Source organism: Buceros rhinoceros, unplaced genomic scaffold, assembly GCF_000710305.1.
Source record: "Buceros rhinoceros silvestris isolate BGI_N320 unplaced genomic scaffold, ASM71030v1 scaffold8745, whole genome shotgun sequence".
Lineage (NCBI taxonomy): Eukaryota > Metazoa > Chordata > Aves > Bucerotiformes > Bucerotidae > Buceros > Buceros rhinoceros.
Window position 1 is genome coordinate 4,052 of NW_010413415.1, and position 15,661 is coordinate 19,712.

General features: G+C 39.5%; 1 protein-coding gene across 1 annotated transcript in view; it reads left to right on the forward strand.

The window, feature by feature from the left end:
- Positions 1 to 3,205: 3,205 nt before the first annotated feature.
- Positions 3,206 to 15,661, forward strand: part of LOC104493944 (teneurin-1) — a gene marked incomplete at its 3' end in the record, with an annotated part of 128,519 nt that continues 116,063 nt past the window's right edge. The window contains exon 1 of the mRNA XM_010136714.1: positions 3,206 to 3,444. Within this exon, the coding sequence (XP_010135016.1) occupies positions 3,206 to 3,444 (239 nt within the window). The remainder of the gene's footprint in view (positions 3,445 to 15,661) is intronic.

Sequence of the window (15,661 nt, forward strand, 5' to 3'; positions counted from 1 at the left end):
GAGTGGATGGGAAGTGTGCGAGTTAGAGTAAAACAAAGCAGATCCAATATACGACGAAGCAGCACAATGTTGTATAGATCTTTTCAGGAAACATCACAGCTCGAGATGTGCTCTGCTGAAATGAGAGAACTATTTAAAATCATGAATTCTCAGGGGAAAGAATAGGGACATTTTCAAAACAGCTTTTTCTGTCTGTAAAGAAATGGGCTAAATGCTGGAGCAGATGAGAAGGCCAGTAGTGAGGACCAGGAGCATCTCTTGTGCCCTGGATGCTGCTCAGATGATTTCAAATTATTGTAAAAGTAAACTTTGTGCTGAAATCCTGTTTTGCAGTTACTTTTTTAGATGAATGGAAATGTCAACCATATCAGTGAACATACTGAAAACAAATAACACTGTGTTTGCATATGATACATAGACTTTTTCATGTCAAATTAAGATTCTGAACGTTATTTTCAACCATTAAAAGTAAAAACAGGAGTTGTTGTGGATAGCGTTATGCTGGACAATCGCAATAGGATAAAAACTTATAGCTAAGCTAATTTTCATATCACTCCTATGCATTGTGGAAACTAGTTGGCTTTAGACAAATTCTCTTGTGTAATAGGAGTTTTTAGTATTTAAATGATTTTGCATTAAGTTAATTTTCAGAGAATACTGTTTGTTCAGGGTCCTGAAGAATTGTAAATGTGCATATTTAGATATAATGCTGCTTTATATCTCAAGCCACATTTTTTGCGGTATAAAAATAAAGTTAATGAGATGTAGACTTGGTTTCAAGCAAAATAAAAATAACTTTGCCAAATCAGGAAGTCTGTAAAAACTAATTGGAAACTTGGGCTGATTGCAGTGCTTCACTGAAGTGAAGGGCTGATGCAGAAGACTTGTCCTTCAAACTCCAAAATACTTCAGAATCTGATGTTAGGTTTTCTGCGGTTCCAGTAGCGGGATGGAGGGGTGACAAGTGTGATAATTAAAAAAAGAATCCTCCAGAAATCTGGTGTGTTAATCTGTATTGTGATAAATTGTGCTGGCAGATAGAAGGTACCCAACCAACCAGAAATACTTTATGGTTCACAAAGCAGAAGCAGTCTGTTGCGTGGAACAAACTAAACTATTTGTCAGATAATTGTGTGCTGTTGACAGGACGGAGACAGTGCAGATAAAAGGGGAAGAAGGGAACTGAAAGATGCATTGCCATATAGATTTACTGTTTTTTCCCAGAAGCGGTCACCTTCGCTGCTCGACATTGACCACGTGGCTTTTGATGTACCTTGTGGAGTCCAACTATGTGTCCTGGCAAAGATCAGCAATTTTCTAACAGGACAGTGACACAGCCATGAAAATAGCTTGTTATGCAAATTACAGGATGTATCATAATCCTGCAGATTTTCTGTAGAGTGGATTTAATATTGATACCACTAAGTAAGGGAATGTCATTGATCAAATACTTGAGGATGCTGGACATCCCATTTTATGTCCAAAATTTAGGTAGCTTTCAATTCTGAAATAGCAGGATACGGGATTTACTGAGATTAATTATTATATGAAAGTGCCTTAGCAGATTATTTCAGAGCTCTGGACTGTTGACTCCAGTGATTTAATTTACTGAGGTCTCCAGTTTTCTAATACGCTTAAAAATACTTTTCTGGTATATGCAAACTAATACTACGGCGTAAACCTCAATGCAGCTGTAAGAACACTGCCTTGATAAAAGATCAGTGAAATTACAAGGATTAAGCCTGGGCCAAATCCGTGACGGCTTTGCTTACCACAGCACAGAAAAGCTTACGTGGAGCACTAAACAGCCTTGTTCCTCCAGTTGGGGTAAATTGTGACTGCTACGGAGAAAAACATGCTTTTTTTCCACCAACCGTTCAAGGAGTTTCACCTTGAAGACACATCATGTCGTAAATTAAAGAAGGTGTGTATTGTGAATGGATGGTAACAACAGTTCCTTGCAGGAAGTGTTTGCAGGTTCATCAGACCTCTGCTCCAGCTGCTTTTGTGCAAATTTAACTGGATGTCTGTTGAGGTAAAAGGGGGAGTGAGGACGAGCATAGAAATGGGGCAAAGGCACATTAGATGCTGAGGTAAATTAGCTGGAAGAGTTTCAGGTTAACAGCTTTACAGTTCGCCCAATCTGGCAGCAATTTTTATCAGCATCTTCTTTGCAAAGTATTTGTTATTGTTCCTTTTAAATGAATTTATTGCCTCAGTTCTCCTTAGCTGTGTTTCTTGCTGTACTGAGCGTCTTTGGACATTCTTATGGGAAATAAAGAAAACAGGATTTTATTGTCTCTTCAAAGTTCCATTACACCATACCTGTATCTTCGTGGTCTTTTGCAGAAGGATTCAAGCTCACTGGCCCAGGCTGAGCCATCTTAAAGCCGCGTGGCAGTGTTAGAACAGGGCAGGACCCTGCAGTTCCAGCATCCCTCCGGGGTGCTCCAGGGCAGCGCTGAGCTTCCCAGGGCTGGCGGGGCCCTGGGTACTCACCATACACATCTTTCACTCCGACTCCTTCACAGGATGGTCTGGTGGCTGTGAGTTCCTTGCCAGCTCTTCTGCCCTTAGCTGCCGTAAACCCTTTTCTCTGTGTATCTGGTGGTTCAGGTAGTCTTTAAGAGGGCTTTTTCCAGGTGTTACTTAGCATGTGCAGTAACAGACTCATGGAGATGTGTTACCCTGTTTTGTGAAAGATGTTTGTTAGGTGTCAGGAATTATTCAATTATTTTCTCTCTTGATTTGAAGTGCAAGACTAATTCTTACACTCTGTCTATTTCTTTCACAGATGTTCTTAAATGAGAGTTTTATGCCAAATGAAATGAGTTGGTATCAGTGCTGCAATTCAGTGTCAGCTTGATTTATTTGTTTTTTACCCTCCTCTCCAAAACTCCTATGACAAATTAAGGGAATGTCATATCTTCTTTTTTTTATTCCTTTTTCTTCTGGTTTATTTTTTTTAACTACTGAACTAGAGTGCTAGAGGGTGTGTGTCTGTATCTGATATTCTCCATTTCAGTAGAGTATTATATTTTTATTTATTTCACATGTTGCAACAACATTTTAAGGCAACTGATTTAACATGAATAAAGCACAATGCTTTAATCTCAATAACTGTTACATCATGCTTGTCCTTCCTTGTTCTTTCTAAAATAATAACCTCTCTGGGTTTCTTTGCCTTTTCTGTGTTGTTTCAGATATGCCAGGTAGCCCGCATAACCAGTTCACCTTCAGACCCCTCCCACCACCGCCTCCACCACCTCACGCATGCACCTGCGCCAGAAAACCACCTCCAACAGCTGACTCTCTTCAGAGAAGGTCAATGACCACCCGCAGCCAGCCCAGTCCCGCTGCCCCGACTCCCCCCACTAGTACGCAAGACTCCGTGCATCTCCATAACAGCTGGGTCTTGAACAGCAACATCCCGCTGGAAACCAGGTATGGACCAACCTGCTGTTCACAACATACCGCTTTACATCGGTGTTTTAGAGCCGCATGCAGTCAGGATTTGTGCTTGTGTGCTTGTCTCGCCCTCCCACATTCTCCCAGGGCCATTTTGTAATCAGCAAAGGGAAATTTTGTTTCATCAAAATACTCTGGCACTTCTGGAGACAGTGTTCAGGCTGTAGCTTTCCTGCGGATAAGATGGGAAATAATAGTAAAATAACGTTTTCTTCAATGCATATTTAAACACTTCATTGCACGTATACCTAAAGACTGTAATTTGATAATCATTTGGAAATGGAGAAGTGAGGCCCAAGAGAGGTGTTGAGCATGGAGAGCCTTTCCTCTGGGAGCTGCGAGCCAGGGTGCAGCTGCAGCGTCGTTCACAATAGACAAATAATCTACTCTGAAAAAAAAAGGGAAAGCAAATATATCCTGTGTTCAGCAAACGTGTCTTTTCAGTACCCAAAGTTCTTTCCTCTGACTCTGTCTATAACAAGGTTTTTTTGCTCTTGCTAAGTACTAGCTAATTTGATGGCTTTCAGCTACAGCAGCATTTGCTGACTCGATGTTTAAAGCAAGCCCTTCTTCCTCTTCACCGAGACCAGAGCACCAGGAAGTTTTGACTAGGGTTTCCAGTGGATTTGGGCATTTTAAAAGACGTAAAGTGCCACTCTGTGAAAGTTGTGTTTGGTGGAGCACGTGAATGATTGACATCCAACTAATCTGATCCAGAGAATATAAGGTATTATGCATGGAAAAGTTTTAACACACCTAAGTCCAAGGGCCAGTTATCACAATTAATCATTGAAACCTAAATTTGGGGTTTTTATAAGAAGATTGGTTTTATTTTATTACAAAACTAAATTTTAATGTACATCTTTAAACTCTTAACTGCTGCTCACAAGTGTCAAATTACGTTTTTCTCTCTGAAAGGCAATGAAATTGGGATTGAAGAATAAGCTGATTCATTCTGAAATAAAACTTTATTTGTCTTAAGGACAAATCGTAAAAAGAATCAAGGAGGATGGAAACGTTTCTCCAGAAGTAATGTTTAATAAAATGTTAGTTTAGCTAGTCCTTCTAGAGCTAGAAGCTTCTGTTTACACCATCTTTATGTAGATAAATCTCTGTTATTTCTGGGGTAATGGTCTTATATAGCTGTACCTTCTGCTGCATTCCCGGGCTGATTCCCGGGCGTTCCATCCCAGTTAAGTTCCTTTTGCTTCTCTTGAATTAGTGGTTAGGTAGATCTCATTTAGCCTTCCTGCATCCCTGTTCACTATATCCTTGTCAGACCTCATTGGTGAAAATACTTCGCAATTTTAAATCTCTTTTGAGTTCAGTTTAATTTTTCTGACTTCTTACTATTTTTGCAAATCTGAAACTTCTCGTAAAGGATAAATACATAGATTTTGTATCTGTCATTACATAATTGGTTACCGATGGAAGGGCTGTGCAGTGGATTACGAATTCAGACTGGAAAACGTACACATTAGCGCTTCACAAACTCTGGGAATTTTTCCACATTCTGCCCTTCAGTGGTTGTTTCGGCTGATTTTATGTACCCTCTGGCAGCTCGTGGCAGCTTCTCCTGAAGCTGGCTGAAAGGCTATATAATCTGGACGTAAAATCTGTGAGACTGTTTGCCAAGACCTGTCTGCAGTTTATGTGCAGACAAGTGATGTAGCAGGAGAACATTGTAGTAAAAAACGTTTGTGATCACCACTTCCCAGAAGTCTGCAGTACACAACACGGCTGGAGAGAAGGGGAAGAGCCTGCAGCTTGTTTTTGTCTTCCTTTAGCAGGAGATGATTCGGCTAGAATTGAACATATACTTTGGCATGATATCTGGATTCTCTTGCTCTCCTTCTCCATTAACATTTAGCTACCCATTAAAAATATTCCCACAAAATAGAGGGAAACATGTCTTTGGCAGCTGTGTTTCTGTGCTAAATCTTTGATAGGACCAAATCTACCTAATATGTTCATACCTAATATGTCTAAGCAGATTTAAAAAAAAAAAAAATGGGACATTTGCAATCAACTTAGTAATGTATTCCCTACGGTAATAACTAGACAAAATCAGAATGCACGTGTTCAACTTTTCTTCCAGCAGTATCTCCTGTTAATCTGTAAACAGCACGTTTGCATGGTTTATCTACAGCCATGCAAAAGTAGTAAATTTTCAGACAGCAGAAGATTTCCTAGAATTAATCGTGTGACTGTAAATCCTGTTCACTCCGGACAGGCAGAAATAAAAGCAAGTTTATGAGTCTGCTCATAATGATAACGTGTTGTATTTATGGAAAAGAAAATTCTGTAGTTCTGAAAATGTTCTGATTAAGCATGTACTCTTAGTAATTAGGATTTGAAACCCTTGATTAGACCGGTAGGGGCTGCAGTAAAGAACTGTACTGAGGTATGTGCTCTGAACACTGTTTCATATAGTAAAACTTAGGGGTTTATTAGGATTTATATTTTTCTAGAAAAGAGCAAATCAGAAATTCCGGTTTGTGCTTCATCTAGAGGTGTTACATGTATGGACTAATCCCCAAAACAGTTTTGTCAGGATGCAGCTTCCTAGCCCAGCTGTTTAATGAGGAGACTGACTTGGAAAGGCAAAACGACTTGTCCAAGTCCACACAGGCTTTTGGCAAAACCAGAACTAGAGTCTAGTTGTAAGTCATTGCTAAGGCCATTCCTCTGACTCTGGCAGTTACTCTGACTATAAGCAACCCAAATGAAAAAAATAAGAATGAGGAACGCCTTAAAACTTCAGAGAAGTCATGGAGTAGCTGTTGATGAAGAAGTTGGAGAAGACTGTACCTGCTCCAACTGCTGACTGCGCTGCAGCCCTCAGCGCTGTGACGCCCCTGTCACCGCAAACGCAGGCTCTATCTGTGTGCGCACACACACCGTTCTGAAAAAAAAAAAATCATTATTAAAATGACTTATGAACACGCAGCAGTTGCGTTGTCAAGAAAAATAATTGGTAAGTATTGACAGAAAAAGACTGCAAGGAGCTCTCACACCACATAAAAACAGAGGAAACGCTGAGTCCCTTTTTTAGGATAATGTTGGGTTCTTACATCAATTGATTTTGGTTTTTTTTTTTCTCCCCTGCAACCTATTGCCTAGTCCCTTCCTTTCCACTAAAATAATTGTTTTTTCAAGTTTCATAGAGACTTTGCTCTAACGTTTCAAATCTGATGATTTACAGTGTGATACATTGCCATTATCTCTGACAGCCCCATCTGAACATCGCTGATGATTTTTTCTGGAGTGTGTTTCAAACCTTCACAATTCAAAGGAATGTTTTTCTTTTTCTCCATGCCCCGTTAGTTGACTCAGTATTTGTTTCCCTATCTTGCTGTTTTGTGCTTGTCTGTCTGGTTTTTGTGTCTCTGCGTGTGTGTTTCCTATTTATTTTCCTACTTCACTCAAATTTCCAAGTAAGAAGCAAAACCTAGAAATAGGGATTTTCACCTGATCCTCTCTATAGTCTGTTACAGTTCCTTCATGGATAAACCACTGGACACACTTATTTTGAGTAAAGTTTTGCATTTAGATTACCCGAGCATCAGAATTCTAGATTTTCCATCTAAATATCAAAACTTACCTAATTTTGATTTTATTTCAAAGTGCATTTTTTTAGTCCTGTTTTGTGCTTCACTATTTGACTTATTTGCTTGTTCCTGCCTTTTCTAAATCAAATTTCTTGCTAGTTCCTCTAACCCATTTAGCGGTGTTGGCAGTAAGGTTAATGCTGTGCTGAATGGACTGAAATCTCCCTTCACCGTGCTGGCAATGAGCCAAGTACCGTGGAAAAAGACAGCTTAATTTTAGCAATCTTATCACCATGGTAATAGCTCCTCTAAGGGGATAGGGAGGTACCAGACCATGAACCTGAGATTCAATTATCATTAATTTATATAAAACTTTGAAGTACTAGAATAATAAGAGAAGTATTTGGGGTTCAAGGCAGTTATGATTTTTAGTTAATATTCAGCAATATTTCAGAGCCCTAAAGTTTGATGATGGCTCTAAATGCTTTAAAACTTAGAGAGTTTTGGAGTTCAAGAAGTTTCCTCGGCTCACTGTGTAGATGGGGTTGTTCCTTTCTGTGTTATATAGCTATTATAGGTGCAAATTTAAGACCATCTGGATTTTTTTCCCTAAAAATATTGTCTTATTTATAATTCTGTTTAGTATAGGGGAGATCTTGACAGCTATCACTTATCAAGAGATTTATTCTCTATTATGGTTTTCCCTTGGTTTTTAATCAAGCTCATAATTATTTTTGCTCTTCAGAAGGTACCTTGATAGCCTTTCAAGCCTCTACATCATCTTTCTCTTTAAGCTGGAGACATGCTAAAAGCAGAAATAATTAATGAAAAATGCGTGTATAAATACACACACGGTTCAATGTGAGCTCTTGGAAGTTTTGTTCTTTCTCCTTGGTCTCTTCATTTGAGTGTCTTGTGAATCTTCCCCCAGTGCAGAGATGCAGAAAGCACCTTTGTGCTTCCTTGTTTCCAGTTCAAGGTTTCCATAGCAAACAGAAAGGCTTTTACAGCTCCCAAGGCACACAGGGGATAATGGTCCTAAACCACCAAGAAGGGAGACTTTGACTCTTTGAAAAACACAAGGAACTTGCTCGCGAACGGAGCCAATTCCTGAGTTTGATGACCGGGCTTGTGGTTATTCCAACCGTAAATGCAGGGGAGGGCTTCGTTTATGGTCTTTCCTTCATATCATGTTGGTCAGCATTTGCTGTTGTGACATTTCACTTGTATTTTGTCATTTGCTACCTAATTAAACAATAAATCTAACCCATCGAGAGGCTGACCATAGTAAAGCCAGACCCATGGCAAGGGTTTTAAATCCAGTCCAAGTCCCATGTGTTTCTGCTGCACAGCAGGAGCGATCTAAAGATATTTAAGCTTTCTGAATTGTAAAAGATAAATTGAAAGCTGTAAATATGACCATGAACTTAAAATAAAAGCTGTAAATATGACCCTAAATTTAATAATGTGAGAATTAAAGCATCTTTTATGGAAACAAACATATAAACATTTGTCAGCTACAGTGAGGAACAATTTTCATGTCAGCAGCAATGGCACTTGAGGGTCCTTCTTTTGAATAATTTGAGATCTAGTCACTAAGGCCTATACAATGATTTAAATTGTTCATATATTCTACTGGTTTTGGTTTTTTTCTTTGGGAGAAGCTCTGACGTGAGCTTCTCTGGCAGAGCGGGATAGTTGTATGTGTAAGCGGTTTTCTTATGCAGGCATAATACAGTGACTTGAACGATAATGCTGCAGATACTCTTCACTCAGTATTTTCAATAATGGAATAGTAATAATCATAGTAATAATAATAAAGTTACCACTAAAAGTAAAGATATGCTGTTATCTTATGGCCACCAATCAGCTTTCTATGAAACACAGTGTTTTCATTTACAAAACCGGGAACAGACTGAATATAAATTTTGAAAGAGAAGGATAATTAGAGGTTAATCCTAAGGCCAGGGCTGATTTGGGTAAGGGAGGCTGTAAGAAAGGGTCAGAGATAGGCAAAAGTTTCTATCCTTTCATTCTGAGATTGCCTGGCAGCGTCTGTCTATCCCCTGGACGGCTACTTCTAGGAAATCTGCTAGAAGACTAGATAATATTCGCACAGGTAATGCTCTCCAGGTAAAATTGGTGTTATCACAGGAGCAATACCGCTTGGCTTTAGACATGTGAGTGTCCTTATTTGGAAGTAGACTCAAATGCAGTGGTAGAAGTTGGTTAGAATATGCGTGAATACCCACAGGAGGAAATTCACGGCAAAGAGAATTGTGATGCAGCTACGTCTACTTCAATTGTCTCATCCCTTTCTTCAAGTCATGCTTCAAACCGTAGAATATAAGCAACAAAAGTGCAATATTGCTATTTTTATCCTTGATTCATGGTTTCATGTGCTCTGCAAATATTGCATACTAGTCTTTATAGAACTGTTGTAAATGTGACTGTGAGTACTGTTCTCATTTTCCACTTCAACATTTTAAAATCTATCAAAAATTTAGAGCAAACCATTGAGCTTATTCCTTCCTTACCCCACAAAATCTCCGTGTTCATTGGTCAGTTTTACTCAACTGTGGTTTGAGCTACAGGAAAGTTCTAAGCCTCAGAAAAGCCCTGTTGAAGATTACTGAAGTACTGTAGCGATGTCACTCACTGTGTATCATAACAACAACGCCCATACTGATCTGTACAAGAGGGATGTATCTCCCCAGCGTGGTGGGTTTTGTTTGGGTTTTGGTGTGGTTGGTTTTTTGTGGGGGTTTTTTTGGTTTTTTTTTCACTAAATAGCCGATGAAACCAGGAGATAGTTGTATTTTGGAACAACCACTCCGTTTTAGAAGCTGCTCTTGATTGATTTTGGCGTTGTCCTGTATTTATAGAATTATTGTCCCAGATTTCTGCCAGAGACTTGAAAGTGTAGTCACCTGGTTAGCAGGCTTAGCTCGCCTACAGCAACAACAGACGAGTGAGTCAGCATTGTGTCACTTGTTGTTCTGTACTGAAGCGAAAAGTAAAGGATACGGATTCTTTGTACATCCTTTCACATCCAGGGTCACAGGGCTAGCTTTTCAAACACCATGTAAAGAAAACATGAGTGAATAAAGGGAAGCAATTTGATGTGAATGATTCAAAAGGCAAGTCCAGCTCAAAGAGGAGATTTTAACAAAGCAGTTCTACTCCCAAAGGCAAATCTCTAGAGGGCTTTAAATAAATTTCAATTATACATGTGAAAATAGAAAGATTAAATAAATTAGATAAATAGTTTTCATGGCCACTTCCCCCCTCTTTCACCCATGAGCATTCTTGTTCCTGCAGTTCTTGTATACAAAAAGGTAGAACAAGGCAGATAAAATCATAGGTCAGATTTTGTCTGTAATTGTGAGTTGTGTCTTATATTAACACACAGTTTTCCTGGGTTGGTTTTCAAGACATCTTTTTTAAAGATGACACCTTTGTTGTCAAGCAGGCGTCTTGTTTTCGTTCTATATTCTTACCTTGCAGTAGCTGTCTTGTTTTTATACACTGTGGTTTGGTGAGTACCATATGCAAGATTTATACATAGAGGTCCATATTCTGATCATTATCTAAGTTTCTTCTTTTTTTTTCCCCCTCCCACTTTATGTGCAGAATGGGATGGATGGAAAATCAGGAAAGGGCAAATTCCTGCTTCTTGCCACTGTCACAAGAACTATTAAGTGACTTAAAAGGGTCAGGTAATAATGTGCTAGTCGTCGATGTTTGCCAGAGTAGATGGACAACTGCATCCGTTCCAAATCCCTGATGTCTTTATGTATTTTCTGGCTATGCAAAGAATCAGAACCCTTCTTATGTTTCAGCTGCTGTGCCTCTTAAAAATTCCCTTTGCACTTCTGCTGACAGCTAAAGGAATTACTTCAATTGCCTACTTCAACATTGGTATCGATATACAGTTACATATATGCAGTTATAGAATTTAGTTGAAATTAATTGAAAATTTTAAATGATCAAACTGAAGACCTCTTGGTTCTCCTGCCACATAGCCGCGCAGCAATTTGTAACACTTTAGGTAACTATTTCTTGAACGTGAGACACATACACGTACAAATGTGTTCCTTCTTTGCTCATCCAGGAGAAATGCAGACTAGTGTTTTGGCTAAGATACAGCAAAATTTGTGTTTCTACTAACGCACCTAGTGGTTTACTTTCAAATCTGCTTTTGTTCTTCATTTTTTCCTCTTACAAACCTGTAGTGTGCGTGTTGTAGGTACAAATGAAGCTGGACGTCTAGGCCTGCAAACACTAGGCACAGAGTAAACGAGAAGAACTTACAGAAGTTACATCAAGCCCTTGACAAAGTTGAGGGACATTACTACACTACTGGGATACAAAAATGTTTTCTCAGAATTTAATTAAGGAATTCTGTGTGGGGTTAATCTAGTTCCTGTAATAGAATTATGGTACCGTCACATGAATTCAGGTGGGATGTTGCTTCATGCGTAGCTTTTATAAGACGGAAATTACCATTCCAGCTGAGAAGCCGTAACAAAAGTACGTAACAAATCGTCCTGATGGAGATCAGCATAAAGAAAGAAATGAACTCTTTCAGAGTTCTCTGAAAGAAATGTTCTCTTTCTCCTGACTGAGAGTTCATCGTGTTTGTATGAACCGCACTCTTGGAGTTGTATGCCACTCCTCTTGAAGTACAAGACGCTTAGATGAACCACATGAAACTGCTTCTTTACAGAAAGCAAACTATTCTGTGATCAGCACGACTATGAGGTCTGTTTTCATGCCTTCTTTCACCTGAACTCCCCAGTAACTCCCTTCCCTCAGCCCTTATTTCTTTACTGTGCGGGTTCAGACCAAGCTGTTGATCCGCCCGTGTGTATTCTGCTTCCTTAGCCACCGGGTGCCATGGCCAGAGCGGCGTAGAGGGGACAAAGAGCTCACTGGGGCTTTAGCTGCTTTTACGGGGGTTTTGGTCCCACCCTACGCACAACCCCTGATTTATATGAGTCTAGCAGGATCTTTTTCTTCCAGTTAACTTGACAGGATTCAAATTTCAAAGTTTTAGGTCTGTAGAGATGAACAAATGGATAGACAGGCAAACAGACTTTGTGGTTCCCTTAAAGAGGGAATATTTTCCAACTGCCTCTATTATATGTGAAATTATTACCAAGCCTTTAATATTTATTTATGTAGTGGAATTACAAGTGTAATGATTTTAAATGACTATTATTTCACAAACAAATGCCCTGTAGATTATGTCCTGTGTTTCTCTTTTTATGAGAATATTATCATCTTCTTTATGGATTTTTTTTTATCTTCTTGTGAACATTTAGAATTTCCCCACTTGCAACAAGTGGCATTATCAATCATCCTTATAAATTCACTGATTTTTCTTGTGTTCCCAGTTTACCCAAACCAAAGCATAGCTTTTCTCTTAGATCAAATATTAAAGCACACAGCAGGCTGCAGTCACATCTAAACTTTTGGACTGCGATTTTTATTATTTTGCTCTTTAGAGAGAGCACCTGATTTTATAGAATTGATAGCAACAGTCCTGACATCCTTTGGGGACAGTGGTGTGCTCAGACAGATGTGTTGTCTGAATTTATGAGACTATAGTCAAGTCTGCTTTGGAAATTTGCCTTCAATCCCATAGAAATGTCTTTAGTACTCGATACTCTCCCAAAAACGGAAGGCACAAACAGTTGTGGTTTTTAACATATTCTCCACATTATTTCACTGGTAGCTCAGTTTCAGCGTAGCATTGCCTGAACATCCCAGTGTTACTACAAGCTAGAGCTGTGTAAAATCTACTCCGTGTGAATGGAGCATCTTATAAAAGGGTGTGAGCTGGATCCCACTTCTGTGCCCTCTTCTGCTAATAGAGAAATCTCTCTGCACACCAGCATTTTACCATCAGACTATGAAGCCGCATTTATAAATCCCTGTGCAAGAGAATAAAATTATTCCTGGCTATTGATTGCAAGGCAGTTATAGCCTTAATAGGAACTTTCAGTGCAACATTTCCTTCCCTTTACCCTCTGATATCTTTGAGCTCTGCACCGTAAAGGACAATCAGTACTGCCAGTATCAGACCATTTTGCAGTAATTGCCAAAATATTTAAATGACAAATTATCAAATTAGTGCGGGGTTTTTTAGTCATTATGTCTTGAAGATGTAAAGCAAGTCAAGAACTGTGGCTGGTTTTTTTAAATATGTTTTTTGTGTGTGTATGTATCTGTATGTATATATGTATACATACTTCATATGCTTACATATAATAACACATTTCTTATTTTACGTGGCAATTCTGCTTCTGCTTCCCTGAATATCAGTAGAAAATCCGCCATGACGTTCTTTCCTACCGAAATTCTAAGTGTCCATGGATCCTGTTAACTGCTGACTGAAGAGTAAGGCTTCATGTACTTGCAAAAGCCTTTGTGTATGACGTCAACAAAGTAACCAACCCTGTTCTCATGGGCTGATATAAAGGCAGCAGATTTATATAGTCCTGTAGACACTTACATTGCTTCATTTGAATTTATTGTTTTACTACATTTGAGTTTAGAATTTTTCAGCTAAATTAGTTATGAGTAACATTACCATGTTCAGAGCATTGCCATCAACTGTGAAAGGCGGTAGGAAAGAAAACTAGAATGTGTCGGTAATGTCATGCCAGGATGCTGTACTCCAGACAGATTCAGTGGTCCTTTTTTTTTTTTTCTTTTGTTGTCTGAGTGCTGTTCACTTGGATAATAGTAATGTCATGCCAGGATGCTGTACTCAGACAGATTCAGTGGTCCTTTTTTTTTTTTCTTTTGTTGTCTGAGTGCTGTTCACTTGGATAATAAGTTTGAAGCAGGCATAACTAGTCCTCAACATAAGCAACACAAAAATTTCAAGCTCATGGTCTGTCAAAAGCCTCCTGGTCTGTAGGCACTGTAGTCCCTAATGCAAGCGAACCCATATTCTCTTCTACCTTCTTTTTTATGTAACTGCCTGAATAAAAGGCCCTTTGAAAGATAAAACTGCTCTGTAATACCTTTTTATTTTCTATAATCTGGCATTTTGAGAACTGTAACCTTTTGTTTAAAATCTTATAATGGAAATACATAATATCATACTCATTACTCCATTTCAGCAATTACCTTTTCAGGAGCAGGTAGGTATTTACAATATCCTTAAAGTCAAATGTCACAGTATAATCATGTTTCATACTCTCGAGTGTTTGATCCTGTGTATGTCCCACTGAGAATCCATCAAAGAAATTCTGAAGCATGGGTTGATTGATCGTGTATGTATTCAGAAGCCTGTCTTGTGCCTTGCTGGAGGTGTAAAGGTACATTTGTCATTGGGAAGGTTCTGGACGTGTCAGCACTGGCCAGTTAGCTTCAGCTGTGAAGCGTGTCTGTGGCTTTTGGCTTGCAGGCATCATAGAGCCGTGCGATTCTAAAGGCAAGATCCTCCTCCAAGTTTTGCAGAAACATCTGAGGACAACTTACACCCCCACCACCAGTGGCGTGGCAGTGCTGGCCTGGGCTCCGCAGAGCACTTGCACAGCTCTCAGCTGATGGCATAACAGAGGGGCGGGTTGTGTAGGAACCAATGGCAGCAACAGTCACAGATGCTCTTTCTCAGCAGGGAGCTGGTATGATGGGGGCACAGATCAAAGCACCTGAATTGCAAGTGGGTCATTGTTCACACCAGTGTCTGTCTTCCAACGCAAAGAGCTGGCAAGCTCGGGAGAGTGAATGCTGGGCACTGGAAGGTGCATTCCTGAGTCTGGGTTCTCAACAGAAAGGCTACAGAGACTGACGCTAAAACAATGCTCCAGTGGCAGCCTGTGGCCAGGGCGCTCCATGATAGTATCAGTGCCCCTCCACTTATTTTCTCAGCTCAAACCTCATGGCTTGAGACAGAGGAGCATCAAGATGTGCTAAACTTTGGGGGCATGCTATGGCATGAGGTTGAGATGTGTGCCTGTCAGAAGAGAGTGCACAGAAGAAGCTTGCTCACTCTAAAAACAAAGGTGAGAAGGTCCAGAAAAGTTGGTGTTTCCAAAATAAGGTGGTTGGTATGGTCAGCCTTGAATGTGTCCCTTTTTGCCATAATTTCTGAGCACGAATCGCAGCAACTTACTGTTTGAAATTAAATATCCTTTCCCATATTCTCTTGACAAGCACTTGCCGGTCCTGAAAACCATCCGTTTTCCTACAGGCAACCACTCTGTATTCCTGCACCGGAGCCTGTTCTGCAAGGCACATTTCTGTACTTTACTTTTTTTGTGCTAATGTAGGTCTCTGCTGTTTTTTCTTGAAGGCAATCAGTCCTCCAAAATATGCTGAAATGGGACTGCAAATGAATTCTTTCTTTGTATGTTTGAGAATCACCACAGTAGGCAAAAGCATTTGAAGAAAAACTGCTCTCAAAATAGCTCAGTTAAGAACACTGAAGAAATTGTACTCACCTATACAGTAGCTGCAGCGCTTCAAAATGGATTGTCCTTGTAGATTTTCCACAAACTAGTCACCTTTCTCTCTTTTTTCCTTTTTTTCCTTTTTTCTTTTTTTTTTTCTTAATTTCTATATTCTGGAGAGAATCCATAGTAAAAATAAATACTCAGAGTGGCAGTGGCTTTTTGCCTCGT